At 44.4% G+C, this 24,312-nt stretch overlaps 1 protein-coding gene across 2 annotated transcripts in view; it reads left to right on the forward strand.

Moving 5' to 3' along the window:
• The window catches only part of LOC136404475 (ryanodine receptor 2-like), a 650,806-nt gene that overhangs the window by 593,804 nt on the left and 32,690 nt on the right, over positions 1-24,312 (forward strand). The window contains exons 84-93 of one of the 2 annotated variants that reach the window (XM_066383777.1): positions 3,343-3,423; positions 4,183-4,271; positions 6,946-7,074; positions 12,099-12,203; positions 14,939-15,020; positions 17,441-18,738; positions 19,479-19,546; positions 20,932-21,079; positions 22,336-22,422; positions 22,904-23,122. In XM_066383777.1, the coding sequence (XP_066239874.1) occupies positions 3,343-3,423; positions 4,183-4,271; positions 6,946-7,074; positions 12,099-12,203; positions 14,939-15,020; positions 17,441-18,738; positions 19,479-19,546; positions 20,932-21,079; positions 22,336-22,422; positions 22,904-23,122 (2,306 nt within the window). The remainder of the gene's footprint in view (positions 1-3,342; positions 3,424-4,182; positions 4,272-6,945; positions 7,075-12,098; positions 12,204-14,938; positions 15,021-17,440; positions 18,739-19,478; positions 19,547-20,931; positions 21,080-22,335; positions 22,423-22,903; positions 23,123-24,312) is intronic. The other variant, XM_066383773.1, reaches the window with a different exon arrangement.

A 24,312-nucleotide genomic window follows, 5' to 3' on the forward strand; every position in this document is an offset into this window, starting at 1 on the left:
TTTGCTGAACCACAAAATGGGTTTCATATCATGTATGGCTTATTGTACACCTGAAAGAAATGATGTGAAAATATATCTAGCTCAATGCCTAGCTCACCAGAGTCACTAAATGTTGATTCTGTATCCATTTAAAACTTCTGTTATTTGTTAGTTGAGTTGTAATATAATTTCAGCAGCTATATTTAAAGCCATTTAAGTAGTAACATTGAACCTACTCACATGGCATTAAATACCTGACGTTTCACTTATTTAAAGTATAATTAGCTTTAATTCTTCAGTTTTGTTATAATACCAAATAGACACTTAAGCCATCCAAAGACCAGTAATCAGTATTATTTCCCCCATGGTGGTGAGGGGCTCTTGAGTTCTGTTTAACAAGCATTTATAAGGAGCTCTTAGAGGCGTCTAGTCTTACGTTTCATTCTGCTCATCTTTTAGCTTTCTAGTATTGGTGGTATTGCCGTGAAAAGACCTACAATTAAGGGGATCTTAGTCTTCTGAACTCCATTTATCCTAATCCTATTTTTATATATGTATTAGTCTTTTTACTTTATTAATTTTATAAATAATTATTGTTAATTATTAATAGTAGTTAATGACAATTAAACTGAGCTTTGTCTGGGTAAAGCCACAAACTTTGATCTATGACCATGTATATATACTCTAAGTAAATATGTGCTTTTAGTGGGATAAACCAATTATGAATAGAGCAGTGACCATTAAAAGTGATAATTTTATTAGATCTGTAAAGTAGCAATTAATATTTATTGATGGCTTGAATAAATAAGGTCTACTTAACATTATTTCCAAGTGAATTTATATTTTTGAGACTCTTTTGGTACAATAAAATTAAGATGGCTTTTTGAAAATGTAAACATATTTAATAAATATGTTCAAGTTACTATACTCATCACCTGGGCATGCTGTTCCTTTATTTAGTGTTATTGCCACTGCTACTAACTATGCTTTCCATAGTTCGTAAAAATGGTCACACAGGTTCTGAAGAACCAGTGAGGTAGGGCAGTGCACATTATCTTCATTTTACAGATGAGAAAAGTAAGGCACAAAGAGCCGATTAATCATTAGCAGTGATATTGTAACTACTCTTCCTTAACATTTTTTTTTCTTAAATGAGAAGTAAAGAGACAGAGAGACAGACTCCTGCACACCCCCCCAACCAGGATCCACCTAGCAAGACCCCTACCAGACAATGCTCTGTTCATCTAGGGCAGTTGCTCCATTGCTCAGCAATTGAGCTATTTTTAGTGCCTCAGGCAGAGAGGCTCCATGGAGCCATCCTCAGCACCCGGGGCTGATATGCTTGAACCAATCAAGCCATGGCTGTGGGAGGGGAAGAGAGAGATAGAAAGAGATAACAGAGGGGGAGGATTGGAGAAGTAGATGGTTGCTTCTCCTGTGTGCCCTGACTGGGAATTGAACCTGGGACATCCACATGACAGGCCTGTGCTCTGGCAATGAGCCAACTGGCCAGGGCCAGTATTAGAAATTTTAAGCCCCTTATAAGAATTAAAAACAAAGGCAAAGGAAAGCTCTTCAAAATAGTTACATTTGGTCATCAGGCAGGTGGTACAAATAATAGTCTAAGAATGCAAGAGCATTTTCAGCTCTGTTTTCCTCTGTCTCGTTACTTGTTAATAATCTCATGTACCCATCACCAAATGGACTGTTCTTCTGTGCCTCATGCAGATATAGAGCCATCATCCGTCTCTGGCTGCACTTCCTTCATGCAGCATGGGCAGTGGCAGCATTTTAACCAGATACACATGTGTTTATTACATAATCACACCCACTTTATACCTGGTTGACCTGGTGGGAATGGAGGCTTGAGCCTCCCCTCTCCCCCGCTCCTTGTCTTTGTGCTGTGTGCAGCATGTCTTTATGGAAGTGAAGGTCCTAGTTTGTGTATACAGTTAAGAAAATACTGTGCCTGCTAACAATGGCTAACACCTTCTAAGTCAGTGTGCATTGCGCTGAGCATTTTCAGTGTTAACTGTTAGTACTTTCTATCAAGGATTACTCATTCTACATTGAATTTATGAACATTGAAAGTACATACATGGATTATTGATTTGATTTTCTGAAGAACAAGTCATTTGAGATAGGCTCATAAGAATCAATAAATCTATGTCGCTGCTAATATTTTTATTTAAGTATCATTTTAAAGACTCTTCTGATTAAAATAACTCACAAAGTGATACTAAGTATCATTGATGAAGAGTGTGGTTTATTGGCCCAGACTGTTCTGCCTTTCCTGTCCTTTCATGGTAAACACTGAGGAACGGACTTATCAGCCATGTAATAAGATTTGAAACAACATGCATTTAGCACATGAACTTGCCACAGGACTGATTTGTATACCTGGTGATTTTAGTTTGGTCACCAGATATTGTATCTTACAGGCTCACAGGGAAACCAGTACAATGATTTCATGTACTTTTTTTAATGTTTACATTAGTTTTCAAAATGGTTTTGCTTCCTAATCCTTCCATTATATGAAGCCTGTCACTTTGAAAGTCACAGACTGCAGACTGGTAAGTCCATCAGCTTGTCATTATTATCATTCACACTTTTAGTTAAAGTAAACACGTGATCAACGCATAGTGTTCTTTATTAACCCAGAATATTTCTAGTCTGAAAATGTATTATTTTTTAATACATAAGTAGATTTATTCATTTGCCAATCAACTTTTTTTGGTCATTATGCTTTCTAAACTAATTTAGATTCCAGAGCATACACTCGTACATTGAATATTTTTTTCACTGATACTTTTTGCTTTTCAAATCAACTTGCATTTGTGTGGTACTGGTTTTTTGTTTGTGTTTTTGCTTTCGAGTAGCTTGTGTTCAGAATACATTTAAGTTAAATATAGGTAGAATATCTGAGCCCTTTCTGCAATGCCATCCTTGCGCCACTAATATATTTCCCTTTTAATGATGCAGAGTATGCAGACATAACTTAAACTTTGTAATAGATGCAGAAATCATTTATATACACACCATTCAAAAAAATAGCACAAGAAGAAAGAAAACAAAAGTTTACATCTTCAGGTTGTTTCTAAAATGTTGCCAAACCCATGCTGCCACATTTTAACAAAGAGAAATCTAAGTTTTAAGATGCAAACTTTCTTTTCTGACAGTGAAACTATGCATCTATCTGCTAAACACATGATCTTATGAGCTTCAGATAGAGGAGAGGCTGTGACTTCTGACTGCTTGTGGTTCAGAAGGATGCTGGACCAACATGCAAGTGTGGTGGAGGTGGGGACAGAGAGGAGTGACACGCTCGCTAGGATGGTTGATAATGTCTGGACTTTTCTGCAGGAGAAAAGGTTCTTCAGGATGACGAGTTCACCTGTGACCTCTTCCGCTTCCTGCAACTGCTGTGCGAGGGACATAACTCAGGTTTGTGAGACCTGAGGCTGGATGATGGTACCAAGGAATAAGTGTTTTGAAGCCAGTAATGACAGAGGCCTGTTGTTCCAATGGTGGTTCATCCCTGCAGTGAGCCAGCAGCTGCTGAGCATCACCCTGCATGTGGGAACTGGCGCTGTGACATCTTACATGCTGCATTGCTGCTTCAGAGTCCTTTGTAGCCATTTTCACTAATTCTCATCAGTTCTTAGTTGGAGAGAACAGCTGGCAGTGAAGAAAGACACAGATTGGAGAGCTATCTGTAGAGAGACGTGCAGCTTTGTGTCCTTCTTGCCTTCTCTATAAAGGCAGAGGGTCCCACAGCATCCCTTGGTGCATGTGTGCCCATGCACTGGCACTGATTCTGGATCCAGCTCTGCCACCTGCTGAGTCCGGGAGGGCGGGGCTAGATGGGAATTTCATCTGTTTCCCCATCACTGGGCGCAGATGTCAGGAAGAAGGGATTACTGAATATTCTAATTCCTGTATCCTGAAAGATGGAAATCCGTTCACATTCCCCATGTCAGCAGCTTCTTAGACAAAAAAATGAATATTTATGTTTGGTGAAGCACCCAGATATGTTCATGTGGTGGTCATTCATTTTTAGCGGAAAATATGAATTACTTCATATTGAAATTACTCTTAGCCACAGTGATTTTGCTGGAGATCATTTGCTTTTGGAGTTATTTGAATAATAAGTCATTTTAAACTTTGGAATGAACTTTAATAACATCTTTTGGTCTTATTCAGATTTTCAGAACTATCTGAGAACCCAGACTGGCAACAACACAACTGTCAACATCATCATCTCCACCGTGGACTACCTGCTGAGGGTGCAGGTGGGCTGCCCTTGTATCAGCAACAAATCACAGGGCTGCTCAGCTGAAATAACGTGGCAGATTAATATGTTAAACTGACATGTCTTAGTGGGTTATTTTATTGTTTATTTATTTATTTTTAGAGACAGAGGGAAAAGGAGACAGAGACAGAGAGAAACATTGATTTGTTGTTTCAGTTATTCATGCCCTCATTGGTTGATTGGTTGACTGTTCCCCTGACCAATGATTGAACACACAAGCTCAGCATGTTGGGATGACACTCCAACCAACTGAGCTGCCTGGCCAGAGTCTTAATGTGTTTTTGATTTATGACTAGTCAGAATTTATCGGATGTTTTTCCATTGGTCAGTCTTTCATCATCTTCAGTGAAATGGCCATCCTGTCTCTCTGTCTGAGCCTGGCTCATTGTTTCCTTTCTGTGAGTGAGGGCTTTTCCCCCCTACATTTTTTAGCTTGATGCAGTTTAGATTTCATTTTCTTTTTTTGTTAATTCAATGAGAGGAGGGGAAGCAGATAGGTGCTGGTGAGGATGTGGAGAAAGGGGAACCCTCCTGCACTGCTGATGGGAATGCAGACTGGTGCAGCCACTGTGGAAAACAGTATGGAGATTCCTCAAAAAATTAGAAATGGAACTCCCCTTTGACCCAGCCATCCCACTTATAGAATATATCCCAAGGACACCATAGCACTGACTGAAAAGAAGAAATGCACCCCATGTTTATGGCAGTATTGTTCACAATAGTGAAGATCTGGAAACAGCCCAGGTGTCCATCGGTGGACGAGTGGATTAAAAAGCAGTGGTACATATATACAATGGAATACTATGGGGCTATGAAAAAGAAGGAAATATTACCTTTTGCAACAATATGGAGGGGCCTGGAAACTATTATGTTGAGTGAAATAAGCCAGGCAGAGAAAGAGAAATATCATATGACCTCACTCATTTGAGGAATCCAAGAAATAATGAGAACTGAGGAATGGAATTGAGACAGAGGAGGGATCAAAGGGACCAGAGGAAAAGAGGACAGAGGGAAAGGGGATGATAGGATGGGATAAACCTGAATGGAAGGAGGTAGGGTGCTGTAGGGAGGGGGGCAAAGGAGATGTGGAGGGGAATAGGGGGGAGGGGGGATGCATTTGGGGTGACCCTAGAATCTATGTAAACACAATTAATTAAATTTTTAAAAGTTATAAAAAAAAAAAAAAGAAAGACTCCTGCATACACCCTGACTGGGATCCACCCAGCAAGCCCACTAGGGGGCGATGTTCTGCCCATCAGGGATGTTGTTCTATTGCTCAGCAACCGAGCTCTTCTTAGCGCTTGAGGCAGAGGACATGGAGCCATCCTCAGAACGTGAGGCCAGGTCACTCCAGTTGAGCCATGACTGCAGAAGGCGGGGAAAAGAGAAGGGAGAGGGAGAGGGGTGAAGAAGCAGATGGGTGCTTCTCCTGTGTGCCCTGACTGAGAATTGAACCCAGAACAACCACACGCCGGGCCTCCACTCTACCACTGAGCCAACTGGCCTGAGCCCATTTTCTTTTTGTAAAGCACATGCCGTGTGCTCCTTCTGCTCTGGATAAACAGGAGAAGAATATTGAAAACACTCGCAGGGATGGGAAAGAAAGGCTTTCAAATGACTTTAATACTTCAGTTTAATAATGTCACGTCAGATCTTTTCAGCCGTCTTCATATTTGAATTAATTACAAAATTCAGCTTAAGGCTTCATCAATTAAAAATATGTCTGATATTGTAGAAATCTTTTACACGTTAATCAGGCTGAGTCTGCAGGTGGAGACCTCCTAAGTAAAGAGAGCCTATATTACTATTTCCCATTTTATTTGTAAGGAAGCCAGAATCATCCTTCAAAAAGCTGTATAGACTTTCAGTTTTTCCCTTAATCGTTGAGTACAAGAAAACACAACAATTTAACTTACAGCTTTATCAGGGGAAAACAGCTTAATGGAAAAACATGTATTTCTGAAGCAATATCTACATTAAGAAGAGTTACTGAAAACATATTTGTGATTTTTTAAAATCGTGTCTAAAAACCCAAATGCAGTTTACACACTAGACTAAATTGCATTATTCACTTAGCAGACTAAAACTCCTTCAAAATATGAATTATTGTTGAAAACATTCTGTCTGGAAAGATGGGTCATGTTTAGGTGTTTGTTCATAGTTGTCAGCCTTCGTCGGTGGCCCTGCCCGTGTCCTTGGGCAGCCATAGGAGCAGGGACACCTGGAGCTCTCAGCGAGGACTCAGCCTTGTGGAAGAAACAGAGGCCAGATGTCTCTAACCCAAAAAATGTTCTGCCATGATCTAATTTATGAGCTCACATAGTAAAACATCAAATTGCTAGAGGGCTAAATATACATTAATCTTATCAATCTTATGGTTGTAATGTTCGGGGTCATCAGAGACAGGAGGTCATTTTTAAAGCTAAGTTTTCTGCTTCTTCTCTCCAGTTGTTACTTATATCTAGGGAGGATGTTGCCATATTGCATGTTCAGGAAAATCATTGGGAATTGTATTTATTTCACAGATATTTTGTTCACTTCCCAATCTGTTATGTAAAATGTCTCTATTCATAATTTTTATTATGGAGTCCAAAACTGGACAGGTCAGCGACATCTTCAGAATGTGCCTTATCCTTATGGCCTCTCTTTTCCAGGAATCAATCAGTGACTTCTATTGGTATTACTCTGGAAAAGACGTTATTGACGAACAAGGTCAGCGGAACTTCTCCAAAGCAATACAAGTAGCAAAGCAAGTTTTTAACACTCTCACGGAGTATATTCAGGTAAACCTTCACACTTTTCTGCTATTTGAAGAAAGTGAGTAAGAGGAATCAGCTAAGATAGCCTGGAATTCCATGGGAAAGTGCAATATGCCAAAAGTATTTTCCTGCCTTGTCCTATTTCTGATTGATCTCGTCCATAGAACCTTAGTAGTGACGACAATTTAAAGATTAGGTTGAGATGTGAATTCATAGGGGGTGAACTTGGCAGACTGAGGTGTCATGGACTTCTTGGTGGTGTGGACCATGTTGTTGACTTTCTGTTTGCTGCAGGGCCTGGGGTCTAGATTAAGCTCTCGGTGAATTTAAGGGAAAGAAGGCATGAAACCATCCTTCACAGTATTCCAGTGAAAGTGAGGGAGAAGTTTCATGGAAACTTTATATAAAAAAAGAAACTAGTGTTTAACAACCTCGCTTTAGTGTGTGTGTGTGTGTGTGTGTGTGTGTATAATTATATAATCACATATGTTATATTATAGGTAAAATTCCAAATACTTTGAGGACTATACCTGTTTTTTTAACATTGGTTTGTTTTAGATTCTCTTTAGGCTAAACTTGTCTTAAGATTTTGAAAAGATTTTATAAAATTCTGGTGTTTTCAACCGGTAAAACTTAGCTGTTGCCCAGAAGGCTGGCCTGTCCTCCTTCCTTGCTGTCTTCTGTCCTGCGGACAGTGTTGCTCTGACTCGGCATGCTGCTGGCTTGGCAGTGCCACTCACTGCTCGGGGCAGACAGGAGGAACTGTGTAGTTTGCTTCCTCAGACTGAACATAACCTTGTAGGGAAAGTTGTGTAAAAGTAACAGATTGTATCCCCAGAGGTGGTGCATCACCACCTACGTATAAAATGCCATATAATAATGCCATTTTATACGTTCTGTAGGGTGATTAAATGGAAGAGGGACTCGGTGATGGTATAGGCTGGGGAAGTAGACCAATTGTCCCCACCTCCTCCAGGCTCGTCCCCTCCTTTGTGTTCCTTTCCTGCCTTGCAGCCATCTCACTTTTCATCTCATTTTACTTAATCTCATTTTATTTTATTTTATTTTGTTTATTTTTTTAGGTGAGAGGAGAGGAGATAGTAAGGTAGACTTTCATATGCACCCTGATCGGGATCCACCCAGCAACCCCATCTGGGTTGAGTACCAAGCTGCTTTTAGCACCTGAGGCTGTCATGCTCAGACCAACCAAGCCATCCTCCGCACCCAGGGACCATGCTGGAACCAGTTGAGCCACTGGTTGCAGGAGGGGAAGAGGGAGAGAAGGAAGAGAGGGAGGCAGAGAGAAGCAGATGGTCACTTCTCCTGTGTGCCCTGACTGGGAATTGAACCTGGGAAATTCATATGCCAGGCAGACACTCTATCCACTGAGCAATGGCCAGGGCCCCATCTCACTTTTTCTATTCTCTCTCTGCACAACAAAGAGGATCCTAATTTTATCATGTCTAAATAGAAAAGCCACACATGATAATTCCAATAACTTTTCTTTAAATCAAATCAAAGCGAATTTTAAATCAGTTTCAGTTCACTCTTGTTCCTATTTTCTTATCTCCTCGGGCTCCATTATTGCCTTAATAATCTTATCTGTGTCTAGAAACATATTATTCACATTCAAAAGGAGCTGTCCTGATTAAATAAGATTAACTGGTGACATTAGCAAGCCAGTGAATTTTACAGAAACAGGAAAATGCTTTCTATATAATAAATGAAATTTAAATGCCTTTTCAGCTAAGAGTAGGTATTTATTGGCTCCTAATGTAACTCAGATTCCTGAATTTATATAAAATTAGAAGCATCCATTAATTCTTTTCTATGTGCAAAACTATTTTAACTTGTTTATAAAGACATTCAAAGAATAATAGGTTAAAGAGCATGGCTTATTAAGCCTTATTTATTTTGTAAGTTCTTATTCCTCATTTATATGGCATTTTATATAAAGTAATCATTTCTGAAATACATATTTTAACAAAACTTATTTTGGAATAATTTTAGCTGTGCAGAAAAGTTACAAAGGCCAGTAAAAGAGCTTCCATACATGACTCGCCCTGCTTTTTCTAACACTGACATTTATATAACACGGTCAGCATACTGTATTTAGTGAATCAGCAGTAAATTAGTACTGGCCTGGACTTGAACAACAGGGAAATCCTGAAGGTCAATTGGTCTGAAACCAGAGTGATTATAACACCTGGACAGGACTGTGAAGTCACTGTAGTCCATTGGATGGACTGAATTTACTCACCTCTAAGTCAAAGCACCCTGATTCCTTCTCAGCACAGTGTTCAGATGTCCCTGCGGACTGTTTCTTCTGGCCTTCCAATAGATCTTGTGTACTGGCCACCCCCGGATAAATAAAATTCCTTCAGTCCCTTTATCACAAGCAGATTCTCATTTCAGTGGTAGTACAGTAGAACAATCACTTTCCTCTTGTCCAGCTTAAAAACTGCCCTTGCCCTGAGCCTGACTTAGTGATGGAGAGGCCCCAGGGGGAGGAACAAGGAAGAGGGGAGGGTTGGAGGGCTGCAGTGTGACTGGGTCTTCTCTTCCAGCCCCCACAGGGTCTGCTCTTCCTTCACTCGTCCAGTCAGCCTCAGGCTTCCTCAGGTCACACCTGTGGAAGGGAGGGCGAGTTAGAGAGGAGAGGTCTCCTTCCAGGGCACCTGAAAGTTAGAACCGCCCCCTTAGACCTGCCTTCTCACTGCCTCCGAGGCCTGGAAATGCCCCTTGTTCTGCTCAAATTATTGCACAGACTCTGAATTTGGTGGCCCACTGCCTTGGACCCACACCAGCTTTTCAGACAGTCCTGTAGGGCACTGTTTGGGCAGGGTAATTCCCCCCTCGGTAGCTGTAAGGCTGGTGGCTGTGGCCATGCAGGTTCACACTGGATTCCGGTAGATGGTAAAGGAACTCTGAAGCCAGAGGATGGTGGGCCATTCTGTTCATCAGAGTCTCGCAATGGCAGATGGGCACACAGGCAGGGCAAACCATTTCTCTCTCTCTCTCTCTCTCTCTCTCTCTCTCTCTCTCTCTCTCTTTCCCAGGGCTCCCAAGCAAAACAGGTTGGGGGAAAAGCCCCTTCTCCAGCAAACAATAGCAGAAAACGGCCCCTCCCAATGGTGACAGGAAGTCCACAATCTACAATCTGCCATTCCGAGGGCAAGCACATGCAGCCTTACATAGACTATACACACGTGGTGCTGCCTTGTGCTCATGTACTAGTCAGGCAAAGGACAAGCGAGCAAGCCTAACACACTTGTCTGCCCAACAGTAGCCCATATAAGAAACACCTTTTTTTGTTACTGTCTTTCACACGTTCTAATACTAGACCTTATGTACCTAACTTGGTGGGTCCCCCAGATGCCTCCACTGCGCATGGTGTCAAGGACTGGAAAAGCAGCCCCCTCTCCCACTGCGGCAGGGGTGGGGGTTGCGGCACGGAGAATTCTCTCCAGCATCTCCCCCTGCAACCTCAGCTCATTTATGTCCTTGGAGGGGAAGATCTGCTCAGACTCCCGTTCACCTTGGCATTACTGTCCTGTGTTCCCAGCTGGAAGGCCTTGGCAGAAGCTGAGAAAGGACAAAGTCCTAGTTCAGCAGCTCATCAGTGCCTGCAATGCCGTCATCTCCTCCAGTCACCGTTTCTAGTCATCTCTGAAATGTCTGTGCTCTCTCTACTTGAAACTTATGAGTCATGTGTCTACTGACTCTAGAGGAATGTATAAATTGGAAATTAAGAACTGTGTTGAATATCTGCTTTGTTTGTTTAAATAAAATCCCTGTTGTTTATTTGTCTAGTAGTTGATGTGGATGTGCTTACAAAATTTAGAAGTGATATAATTTTTCCTTGGGTAATAAAAGTAGAAATTGTCTCTGTGCAAACCTGCAGGCTGCAGCAGTCTCTACGCTACATACACATCGCTTCTGAAGTGTATAGGCTTAGAGAGCAGTTAGGATACGATTGTCTTGGATTCTGGGTTTATAAGGGTAATGACTAATGGTTGACGTAAGAAACGTCCACACTTGTAGTAGAAAAACTTTATAAGAGTTTACTTGAGCCAAGTTGATGACACATGCTGAGAGATCTCAAATGCGCTGGAGGATGACCATCTGCAGTTTCTTTGAAGCACTTGGAATTAAGGAGGGAGCGTACGGAAGATGAGGACGTGGAGGCAGGAGAAAGCAAGTCGGGTTGGACTACAGGAGAGTTGACAAGGGTCTGTGCTCTTCTGAGTGGTCTGGAAAAGAGGGTCACTCCTGGCATTGCAAAGGTGTGTTGACCTACATGGAAGAACAATGGGCTTGCCTAAGGCCAAGATTCACCTGCTACCAAAGAAGCTATAGGCTGAGTGTGACTGCCCCCCAGGACCTGCCCAGTTAGGGATTTATGATCAGATCTCCCTGTGAGGTTACTTTCTGACAACAAAGTTTTTAGCTTAACAGAATTTTCCCCCTTTCTTTTTCATCCACACTAATTGTTAATGTTTTAAAATGCCAATGGTAAAATAATGTTATTGGGAAAGCATTGAAGAGGATTTTTTTCTCCAGGTTACTATACTGCTCTCAAAAAGTAAAGGATATTTTATAGCTTCATATTCATTTTGAAATATCCGCTACTTTTCGTGAGCAGTTTATTTAGCAATGAGAAGTGTTGCTCTCTCATTTTAAACACAGTCTCAGATTCTTTTCATACAAGGTAATAAATGCTGATTGATTCAACTTAACAGCCCTTCCCCTTCTCTAAATAGGAGAAACCAAAGCCAGACAAAAATGAAATAATTTACCATTTTTGTCTGTGTTTTATTATTTATACAGAAACAGAACATGAAAATCCTTACAAACTTTTGAGATGTATTATATTAAACATTTCAAAGACAAGTTTGCTTATCTCCTAAGGCTACCATTATCTTTCATTTGGGTTCTCTCTTTTCAGATAACATGTCAGTGATATGTTAATTTTGCCTCTGCTGTTGTGCAACTTCTTTTGGCAAGTAAGTTATCAGAAATGATTGTGTCGATCTGTGTCCCTGCAGGGTCCTTGCACTGGGAACCAGCAGAGCTTGGCCCACAGCCGGCTCTGGGACGCAGTGGTGGGTTTCCTCCACGTATTTGCCCACATGCAGATGAAGCTGTCTCAGGTAAAGTAATCACCTTCCCCCATCCTAACAAGGCGGGGGATGGTGATTATTGGCAAATTAAGCATGCTTTCTTTGACTGTTATCTTTCTTAGATTGCTTAAATTAATTAATTTATTGATTGATTTTAGAGAAAAAGGAAGGGGAGGAAGGGAAAGAGAATGAGAGAGAGAGAGAGAAAGAGAGAGAGAGAGAAAGAGAGAGAAAGAGAGAGAGAGAGAGAGAGAGAGAGAACAAGATCTGATTCTGGTTTCTGTGTGTGCCTTGACTGGGGATCAAACCAGCAAGCTCTGAGTTAGTTGGGATGACACTTACCTACTGAGCTGTCTGGCCAGGGTTTAGCTTACTTCCTTATACATCTTTTACTCTACATTAAAAAACATTTTGTTAAGTAAAAGAATTTTATGTAAACTAAAAACAGATGGGAGTTATTATTCAAACTTGAGAACAAAAGATATTAAAGCATTGACTATATGGAGAAATAAGAGTGTAGTCCACCAACATTGAACATGTTAAGATCCCTCGTAGACCCTCTTCTCCATGACTACTCACTGGGAGCTCCCTCCTCCCTGAAGATAAGTAGAAAGGATCTGACATCTGCTCCAAGTCCCTTGTTGAAGGGAGAGGATTTTCTTATGGGATCTAAGCAAACAGCTGTTCTTGATAGATGGAATTCGCACACTAACAGGAAAGTTAAGTTGCTACAAGTCAAAGAAAGAAAAGCATCTCTGGCCGACTTGTTGGCTCAGCAGTAGAGTCTGGCGTGTGGAAGTCCTGTGTTCGATATCCAGTCAGGACACATGGGAGAAGTGATCTTCTGCTTCTCTTCCACTCTTTCTCCCCTCACCTTTATCTCTTTCTCTCTCTCTTCCCCTCCTACAGCCATGGCTCAGTTGGAGCGAGCTGGCCCTGGGGGGGTGGTGCTGAGGATGGCTCCATGGCCTCTGCCTCAGGCGCTAAAATAGCTCTGTTGCTGAGCAGCGGAGCAGTGGCCCAGACAGGCTAGTACATTGCCCTGTAGTGGGGGCTTGCCAGGTAAATCCTGGTTGGGTGCATACTGGTCTGTCTCTGCCTCTCCATCTCTCACTTAATAAAAAAAAAAAAAAAGAAAAGAAAAAAAAACAGAAAAGAAAAGTAGCCATAAGGATAAGCCAATAAAGACAGATTGTCTGCCATGATTTAATATTAATACCCCATGAGCCTGGGCCTGCTGCCTCCTCCCTGAGGCTCCTTTCCTCTGCTAATGAGGCCCCTCCCACCTGCCCCACCGACAGTAGGAACACATGTCAGAGGTAATCACAGCTGGGCACTGGTTAAAGTGGTCCGTCAGAAAAACCACCTACTGCAGCACCTAAGAGTCCAGTGTGAACTGAACTTCACTCTGATTTGTACAGAGGGGCCTAGGGAGTGAGGGTGTAGGGAGGGAAGTGAACAGGGGCCCAGTGGAGTCATGGGACTGAAAAATTACCAAGGGTTGGTCAGTGCAAATGCCATGAGGCCTCCTGTGTCTGCCATGGCAGTTGTAGAAGTTAGGCTCCTGCCCTCCCATGGAGACTGAGGGACAGAGGCCATCCCAGGGAGGTGACCTTGAGCTGTTAGAAACTGGGAGTAGAAGTTTGCTTAGTCTTTATAGAACGCCATCAAGCAGAAGGCTGGCTGGACTAGACCAAGGAGAGAACTTTGCCAGTATCTAGTCACGTACTCCCAAGACAGCTCTCATTCTGATGTATTTCCACTTTCTGTTAACACCCAGTGCTATGCAGAACTGCTTATAGTTTCTATGCTCGGTCAGGGTCACACAGTTTAGAAAGAGAACATCTCATTCTTCCAGCACTGCAAAAATGTAGCTTCATGTGTGGCAAATCTCAGATGAGGTTGTAAAGTAGATGGACATACATTCGGGACTTCCAGGCACTGAATTTAAACATGGAGATGTTTAGACACAGCATATCTATGTAAAAGAATTTTTTCATGGTGAAAAAATAAAGACAAACAAAATATACCTAGAAAATTCTAACCAAGAAATATCAGAGAGCTTAATAAAATTGGCAAGTGAGATACATTGTGCACTGTGAATATTGGTTATACTTATGTACGTTTTTGGTTTGATATATGTTAAGATGAGTTTATCTTACCTGACCTGTGATGGCACAATGAATAAGACATTGACCTGGAACACTGAGGTCCCTGGTTTAGAGCCCCAGGCTGGCCCAGGCAAGGCACATACTAGAAGCAGCTACAAGTTGATGCTTCCCCTTCCTCTCCCCTGCCTTTCTCTCCCTTCTCCTCTCTCTAAAATAAATAAATAAAATCTTTTTTTAAAAAAAGATTGTCTCATGACTTACATGCCTGTTTTTTCCAGGATAAGTTAATTTTTCACAAAATATATACCATCTTTGTATAATAATTTATAAAGAAGAAAAAATAAGTCCTGAAAAGACTTTTCAAGTAGCAGAACATGTTGATTGTGTGTAAACACCGAGTCCCACATGCAGGGAGGTCCAGCGCCGCCTGCTCCTCGCTGTTCTCGTTAGACTCGCTGTGTCTCATGGAGACACTTGAATAAACAGGAGTGGCAATCAACTGGAATAAGCACATGCTTATATTTGGCTTTTCTTTAGTTCTGTAGCACTGTGAAGTGGTGACTATAGGCAGAGCGTGCCCCTCGTGGGAAGTCTAGTGTTCTTGCTACATGGTTTTCTCGTATTATCTCACACACAATGTGCTCATATTTTCAGGATTCCAGTCAAATTGAGCTACTAAAAGAACTAATGGACCTTCAGAAGGACATGGTGGTCATGTTGCTGTCCATGCTGGAAGGTAGTTTGAACTTTTATTTCTATTTCTATTATTCATACCCAAGTTGCCTTTCTTCTTTTAAGGATCACTGTTTGGGCATGCTGCAAAGAATAGAACTTCCACACTGAGATGTGACGGCTGCCTGGATTTATCTGAACCTTTATTATCTTTTCTCAAGTTTGTTTTTAAAACAGAGAAATCTTGTCTCTCAGTTTACACATCAGTGAAACACCCGTGGTGTTCGATGCTGCTGCTTCCCCTTGCGTGGTGCTAACCTAGAGAGCGCACCCAGGCAGGTTGCATGTGAAGATGTTTGTTTGTTATCATGGGGATGACTGACCTTTGGTTACACTCCAACCTGTGCCTTGCTGCTGTGAGCCGATGGCACTGTGTGTCCTGTGGGTTCTCAGAGTCCTCAGGGCGCTTCCCAGCTGAGGGTGCCTCGGCCTCCCCTACCCAGGCCCCTCTGTTTTTCTCTTTTCTCTTTCCATTTTCTTTTCTCTGCAATCGTGTTTCTCCTCTGAGTCAGGCATGAAGGCAGTGATTGCAGACTTGGTTCCCGCTCCCCCGCCCCAGCACTCACATCCCTGCTTTCCATCTGCTGCTTGACCTTGGGACATACCCATGTCCAAGTTCAGTTCCCTTTGTCCAGTGAGATAGCAATAGACTGGTGTGCGAATTAGGTGAAATCTCATGAATACGACCAAAGCAACTGAAAAATGTTTGCTTTTATGTGACCTCCTTTTTCCTGTAAATCCTCCCTAACTTTTGCCTGTTTGGTAGCCAGCCCTGCACTGCACAGTGGCACCTGCCGGAGGCGGCGGTCACGTCTGTGCCTGTTTGGTAGCCAGCCCTGCACTGTGCAGCGGCACCTGCCGGAGGCGGCGGTCACGTCTGTGCCTGTTTGGTAGCCAGCCCTGCACTGTGCAGCGGTACCTGCCTGCCGGAGGCGGTGGTCACGTCTGTGCCTGTTTGGTAGCCAGCCCTGCACTGTGCAGCGGCACCTGCCAGAGGCAGTGGTCACATCTGTGCCTGTTTGGTAGCCAGCCCTGCACTGTGCAGCGGTACCTGCCTGCCGGAGGCGGTGGTCACGTCTGTGCCTGTTTGGTAGCCAGCCCTGCACTGTGCAGCGGCACCTGCCAGAGGCAGTGGTCACATCTGTGCCTGTTTGGTAGCCAGCCCTGCACTGTGCAGCGGTACCTGCCTGCCGGAGGCGGCGGTCACATCTGTGCCTGTTTGGTAACCAGCCCTGCACTGTGCAGCGGTACCTGCCTGCCGGAGGCGGCGGTCACGTCTGTGCCTGTTTGGTAACCAGTCCTGCACTGTGCAGCGGCACCTGACGGAGGCAGCAGTCACATTTGTGCTGGATTTCAGAGACGCACCATTTGTTCTGAACCCCTTGTTGGCAGCTGTAACTTTATCCCCCAGCACAGGGTCCTTTCAGTCTGACCTCAACTCAGATTTTAGTCCAAATAATAACAATAACCATAATAGCAACAGCAACCAGAGCCACACAACTTAAAATTAACCTCTTACGACATGCCAGCTCCTGGTTTCAGTATTTATTTCATCCTAATACCAGTTTTAAGAGTTTAATAGTATCAACATCACTTTTGCCAAAGAGGAAACTGCAATGCAGGGACGCTGAGCTCTGCCCGGGCGGCCTGGCAGGGAGGTGCTGGGGCTACCCGCCCACACATGGCTTCTAACCATGGTGGGCACCACCTCCCAGTTGGAGTTAGACCTCACGCTGTGCACCTGCTTCTGTCATCGTATGTTACGGCGCACACTCTGTTCAAGGAGTGAAAACCTGCCATGACTACTTTAGGACAAAACCTAATCTCAGGCTTATCTGCCATTTTCTAACTATAAACATTCTGAGCCAGGAAGAAGTGCAGGGACTGCTCTGCATTTCAGAAGGGAAAGGGGTCTGTTTGGGAACACTGATATTTACAAACATCAATGTCCTCAACAGTAGTCAGAAAGAGTAAAAAGTACCTATCTTACAGACACGTGAACCTTAAATCAGGTGTTTTCTATGATGAATGACTTTTTAACCCTAAAGCGCTGTGTAAGTGCTCGTTTTTATTATTAATATCAGATTGGATTTCAATTTCTGGCTTTAGGATATAAATATTTGCCCATTTTTTTAATCCTAAAACATGTTGCCTCTTTGACCAGTTTGAGAGGGAAAAAAAGACAGCTTTTGTTCAAATATTCTTTTATGTGTGTTAGTCTAATCACTTAATAAATACAGTTTTGCATATGTTTGTGTAATCACAGTAATTATGTAAATTTTCCTGAAACTTTACACATTGGAAGATAAACAAGGTGCCACCCTTGGCTCAGATGTTATATAAGATCTGTATTGTTATTTTCTCTGTAGACATTGGTTTTATTGGGAGTGCTCATTTTGAATAAGTACAATTCTCTGCCACCAGGTAATGTTGTGAATGGAACCATCGGCAAGCAGATGGTCGACATGCTTGTGGAGTCTTCCAACAATGTGGAGATGATTCTCAAATTCTTCGACATGTTCTTGAAACTAAAGGATTTGACATCTTCTGATGCGTTTAAGGAATATGACCCAGATGGCAAGGGGGTCATTTCCAAGAGGGACTTCCACAAAGCGATGGAAAGCCATAAGCACTACACACCGTCGGAAACTGAGTTCCTTCTGTCCTGTGCGGAGACAGATGAAAATGAGACCCTTGACTATGAAGAATTTGTCAAACGGTTCCACGAACCTGCAAAGGACATCAGCTTCAATGTCGCTGTGCTTCTGACGAACCTGTCAGAGCACATGCCCAATGACACACGGCTGCAGACCTTCCTGGAGCTGGCAGAGAGCGTGCTCAACTACTTCCAGCCCTTCCTGGGCCGCATTGAGATCATGGGGAGTGCCAAGCGCATTGAGAGGGTCTACTTTGAGATCAGCGAGTCCAGCCGGACACAGTGGGAGAAGCCCCAGGTCAAGGAGTCCAAAAGGCAGTTCATCTTTGACGTGGTCAACGAGGGTGGTGAGAAGGAGAAAATGGAGCTGTTCGTGAACTTCTGTGAGGACACCATCTTTGAGATGCAGCTGGCGGCCCAGATCTCCGAGTCGGACCTGAACGAGAGGTCAGCCAACAAGGAGGACAGTGAGAAGGAGAAGCCGGAGGAGCAGGGCCCGAGGATGGGCTTCTTCTCCCTCCTGACCATGCAGACAGCGCTGCTAGCCCTCAGGCACAACCTCCTGACCGTGCTGCGGGTGCTCAGCCTGAAGAGCCTGAAGAAGCAGGTGAAGAAAGTGAAGAAGATGACAGTGAAGGACATGGTCACGGCCCTCTTTGCCTCCTACTGGGGGGTTGTGACAGGCCTCTTGCACTTCGTGGCCAGTGTGCTCAGGGGCTTCTCTCGCATCGTGTGCAGCCTGCTCCTGGGGGGAAGCCTGGTGGAGGGGGCAAAGAAGATCCGAGTGGCCGAGCTCCTGGCCAACATGCCGGACCCCACTCAGGACGAGGTGCGAGGTGACGGGGAGGAGGGCGAGAGGAAGCCCATGGAGGCTGCCCTGCCCTCAGAGGACCTCACAGACCTGAAAGAGCTAACAGAGGAGAGTGACCTTCTCTCGGACATATTTGGCTTAGATCTGAAGAGAGAAGGTGGGCAATATAAGCTCATTCCTCATAACCCAAATGCCGGCCTCAGCGACCTGATGAGCAACCCAGTCCCCATTCCCGAGGTGCAGGAAAAATTTCAGGTAACTTATCCGTAAAGGGCAGTGGCGTTGGACCCCATGCGGGGCGTCAGCAAGCTGCCAGTCGGCGTGTGTGCTAGGGACAGAGTTTGCTCAACACAGGACCTGAATTTCCAAAGGGAATTGGCTTTCTAGTCAGCAAAGCTGGCCTTTGAAGGTTCTTTACAAATAATTGAATGATCTTAAACTACTAGGTGGGAATGCAAATACCCAGATGACAGTAGGCAATGAAACAGGACTATGTCCTCAGATGCATCTGGGTGTTCACACTGCACATCAGAGGGACTCAAAAGAAGTAGAGGCCATGTCTGGTGCTTTTGAGTTGCCTTAATAAGTTATTAGAAAGAGAAAACTAACACTAGAAAATTATTAAGTGTTCACTGGCATAGGCTGTAGACAGTAGAGGTCACATGCATGGAGAGAATGGAAGCATTAGTGTGGTTTGGGCAGCAGTTAAGGAGACCCAGGAAGGGGGACTGAAGTTGGCCTTTCAGGGCGAGTGAGATTGGAGCAGGTGAATGAGGTGTGGACGGGTGTTTCTGAAGGAGAGGCAAGAGGAAGGCGCTGGGGAAGTCACACCCAGTGCCATGGGGTGGGGGTGCGGGAGGGAAGCATGCCAGCACTGTATCCTCATAGCAGAGGGATCGTTTATAGGTTACCGTTTGGGCCCTGGGCACAGGGCTCCCTAAGCTCATCCAAAGGTGATGTGGGACCTGCTTTTCTTTTCCCAATTGACTTTCAAGGAACAGGAGGCAAAGGAGGAAGAAAAGGAAGAAAAAGAAGAGAACAAATCGGAACCTGAAAAAGCCGAGTACGTGTGGGGTCCCCGTGCGGGCTCTTCAGGGGCAGGATGCCCTTCCCGGAGACAGGCTGCACGCGAGGTCCTCCGTGCTGGGCACCGCCCACCCGGCACCAGGCCAGCCTCGTCCTTTTGTCCCAGGTGTTGTGTGTTTGTCCTGCAGCAGAGAGTCCCCGGTGGTTCAGTGCCATGCTCTCCCAGACAACTGGGGCTCCTGTCTGGTTTTAACACTGTGCATGTGATTCTGTCTGGGAAAGGGGAGGAGACCCCTTTCTGGATGCTGTTCTGGGGGTCCTTGAGGAGTGTGTCCCTCAAAGCCAGTCCTAGGGCTGCACGCATAGAGCATTCTGAGGTGCTGGTCCAGCGGGTGTGGCGTGGGACTCCACGCCCCCAGAGCACAGCTGTGCGGGCGGCCCCATGCCGCAGCAGCCTTCCTCCCGGCAGTGCCTCTCTGTTCCAGTTGAAACTTACAACTTTCCTCAAGTTTAAATAATTTTATATGCACATTTTAAAAAATTAGAATAGTTATATTTTTAAGTGCCTATGGTGCCACTCTGCATATAGCGTTTTATTGTCCTTCACCAGTCTGTTACTTATTAGTTCATTTCTTGTGGTCAACACCGCTCATCCCCATGGGTCTCGCTGTTGGGCCAGTTGTCAGCATGGCCACGTAAATGACTACTGTGAAATGCAGAGAAGTGACAGGGCATGCAGTCATTTGGTGGCAATTGTTTAACGTTAAAAATAACGTTAGACACACCTCACATGAGCGAGGGTAAGTGTGGGCTACGTGTATGTGGGTTTTGAATATGTGACTACACTTACACCTAGATACACTGTCATACAGGGCTGGTATTTTGCAGCTAGAGGGGTTTTAGGTATCAAATTCTAGTGGTTCTAATTTCATTATTGTCCGAAAAATTAATAACACTGACATCCTTTATACCTGTGAGCAACCAAATGCATATGTCTCTGATGTTAAGTCCTAAAGGCTGTCAGTGTTCAAGACTGACCATTAAAATCATAACTTAAAAATAGGGTATGTTGGAAGTTTTCATTGTTATTCTCTTATCAGTGGAATGTTTTATTGCACAAAAGGAAAGGAATGTGCTATGATGTCCAGCATGTAAAATGTCCTCTGGATTTGAACTTCACAGTTATCCATCCACAAGAGGTCATAAGAACAGAAATCCAAACCCTAATTCTAAAATTTTGAATATTATTGTTTTGGGAAGAGAAAGTTTTCAAAAATCACACTGGTTTATATATACTGCTCAAAAATGAGGGGATATTTTATTGATAAAATATGAGTATCTTTGCTCATGTATATATGTGGGCACAAAACCTATTTGTCCTTTGGTTTCTGATGGCTTCTGTTTTTCTGCCTGTGTGCACAGGGGAGAGGATGGAGAAAAGGGAGCAAAGGCCAAGGACGAGAAGAGCAAACAGAAGCTCCGGTCTATCCACACCCACAGATACGGGGAACCAGAGGCTCCCGAGTCGGCGTTCTGGAAGATAATCATAGCTTATCAGCAGAAGCTTCTAGTAAGCCACTTTAGAATGAATGTGGATAGGACACATAGTGAGATCATAGTAACTCAGGCTCACAGATACTCATGGATCGTACTTGGGTGGCAGTCAGGGAACCCAGTCAGCCATGTGAGTATGTTTGACTTGTGGTCAAACCCATGACCTCTGCACACATTCACATGTTCTGAAACCACTGGACTAGTGACTGCCAGCATGTAGTGTCTTCCCACTCTCCTCTAATGATCAATAAATGGCACCAGTCATTTACTCAGCTGCTGAGACTCCAAATCCAGAAGTTATCTCTGGCTTTTCTCTTTCTCCCCATATCACGTACAGTCCAACAGGAAGTCTTCTCAGCTCTGTCTTTTTTAAATGCATCGAGTCTGCCCAGCTTTCCTGTCTCCATGGTGCCCACTGGTCCACACCACCACTGGCACCGCTATCTGTTTCTATGCTCCTGTCATGTCCTGTTCGCTGATCCCTTGCTGCCACTCTGATTACACCTCTATTTTCCACACAGACATGTATAATCTTTTCAAATCAGAATCTGATGGCACCAAGGCCTCTTCGGGTTCTCCTGGAATAATTCCAATTCTGATAAGATTCATAACTAACCTCTCTCTGTTACTGTATCTAATCCTCTTAGCAAACTGATGAGAAAGGTTCTGTTTTATCCTCACTTCACAGGGGAGAGAAAAGATGCTACAACAGTGATTAAGCTGCTTGTGCACATGCCCCTGTGAGTGCCACAGCCAGTGTGGCCCCAGAGATCACAGACCCCAAGCAGACCTCATCTAGCCTGGTCACTCACCTCTCTGACCCCAGCTCTCCTCCTCCCTCCCTGGCTTCCTCCTTCCCATCCTCGGAGCCCCCAAGGCTCTCTGAACATCACTGTGGGCTTCTTTCTCTCTGACGCACTATTTGTTCCCCTGCAGCATTCAGGCATCTGCATAAATGACCCCTGAGCTAAACCTTCCCCAACCACCTGTGTAAAAGAGCACCCCTAATCCCTATGCCCTAACCTGATGGATTTTTCCTCATAGCATTTAGCATCCCCTGAAGTTGTGTTTTTATCTGTAGCTGTACTGTTATCTGTGTCCTTCATGGTGGCCCAGGTTTTCTAATTCACTATTAGGTCCAGAACGGTGCTTAGATACATCCTGGGTTCTTTGGAAGTCGTTTTTGGTAAATGAATGAATGCTTTATTTAATTGTCTTCACATTTCAAGTCTTGATTCAGTGACCTTTTCATTTTTTCTTTTTCACCTTCAGAACTATTTTGCTCGCAATTTTTACAACATGAGAATGTTGGCCTTATTTGTCGCGTTTGCAATCAATTTCATCTTGCTCTTTTATAAGGTATGTACATCTTAGTTTTTAAATAACCTCTATGATGCCACAAACAGACTGAACGGAATGTAAAGGTTTCACAGAGCCCCGTGTAGTGAGCACATCTGAACCTGTTCTGAAACATATTTTGATGGAAGAGACATGTCCCCGAGTGCGAGGTGGAGACAGATTTGTTCTTCCCAACTCAGTGAGGGGATTGCCGCTGGGTCCTGGCTTCTGCGGCTCCCTGTGCTACGCTCAGTTCTTTGGTCATTGAGAAGGCAGCTTAGCCATCTCATTTTCCCCACGTGCACAGATCCTGCTAACTCCTGGTTCATTAGGAGTGATGCAGATATGTGTACTACTTGCTGCTGGGTTGGAAGGCCCTCCTCCTGCAGTGAAGGAATGTCACATCCTGCTGTTCGCAGATGAGGCTGGCTTCCATTGTTTCTTGTTTACACTGATATCTTAGAGGAAGTTAACTGACTGCACTTTAAATGGTTTGAATCAGGTATCCACTTCTTCTGTGGTTGAAGAAAAGGACCTCCCCCCTCGCAGTGCAGGTGAGACCGCCCGAGACAGCAACTTGGACAGCAGCGCGGCCCATGTGCTGGCCGTGCACTACGTGCTGGAGGAGAGCAGTGGCTACATGGAGCCCACGCTGCGCATCCTGGCCGTGCTGCACACCGTCATCTCCTTCTTCTGCATCATCGGCTACTACTGCTTGAAAGTAAGACGGGAAGCGTGGGGCCCCTGTATGTCCATCTGTGTGAGCATGTCTGTTGCAGGTCGGATTTCTGGAGTGTATTCTGAGATGGAAATTACATGCACAGACTATATTCGGGAACACTCCAGAATTCAATATCTGTAGGGCAGTGGGAGGGAGCAAGAAGCAGCAGAGGGCAGACACATGGGGCAGGCACAGGCCTCGCTCTATGACACTGTGGTGACAGCTGGGTTGCCCTGGGCTGGGGTATTGGAGCCTGGCCCTTTGAATGCCTTATTGACCAGGCCTCAGCTACAGGCTGCCCTGGGAAGGGGGTGTGGTCTTGGGTGGCCTTACTGTAGCTTTCTTTTTTTTTTAAGACAGAGAGAGAGAGAGAGACAGAGAGAGAGACAGAGGGACAGGTAGGGACAGACAGACAGGAACGGAGAGAGATGAGAAGCATCAATCATTAGTTTTTCGTTGCGACACCTTAGTTGTTCATTGATTGCTTTCTCATATGTGCCTTGACCGTGGGCCTTCAGCAGACCGAGTAACCCCTTGCTCGAGGCAGCAACCTTGGGTCCAAGCTGGTGAGCCTTGCTTAAACCAGATGAGCCCATGCTCAAGCTGGCGACCTCGGGGTCTCGAACCTGGGTCCTCCGCGTCCCAGTCCGACACTCTATCCACTATGCCCATCACCTGGTCAGGCTGACTGTAGCTTTCTTTCATACTTACAATTGGTCATTGTTCACATAATGGCCAACTTCACCTATAGTTTGATCCCACAGAAGTGACCCAGTCACTGTGTCTCCTAGCGAAGCACCCATGTAGTAAGACTTGTAGAAATACATCATTCAGATCTAGGAGTCATGGTGCTTGTTCTGATAGTACAGATGTATCTGCCACCCCTTGGGTGGAAGGGCTTCCCAACTTGTCTCACTGCCCCAGGAAATAGCGCAGCTCCTGCCCCAGGGCTCCTCCAAGGAACCCCATAAGTGGCACTCAGGAAGGTGTCTGAGTGCATAGGCTGCCATTCATTTCCTCTGCGACCTCTCATCTGTTCCTGGCAAGACACCTTTTCACTGTGAACCTCTGAAAAACTAGGGCCCAAGGTAGAAGAACAGGCAGTAAAGAGGACACTTCTTCAGACTGCTCTCCACCCCTCCTCTTCCCTGATGGGGGATATTCTCGGATGATTCCAGAGTATCTGCATC

This window comes from Saccopteryx leptura, chromosome 1 (genome assembly GCF_036850995.1).
Source record: "Saccopteryx leptura isolate mSacLep1 chromosome 1, mSacLep1_pri_phased_curated, whole genome shotgun sequence".
Classification (NCBI taxonomy): Eukaryota; Metazoa; Chordata; class Mammalia; order Chiroptera; family Emballonuridae; genus Saccopteryx; species Saccopteryx leptura.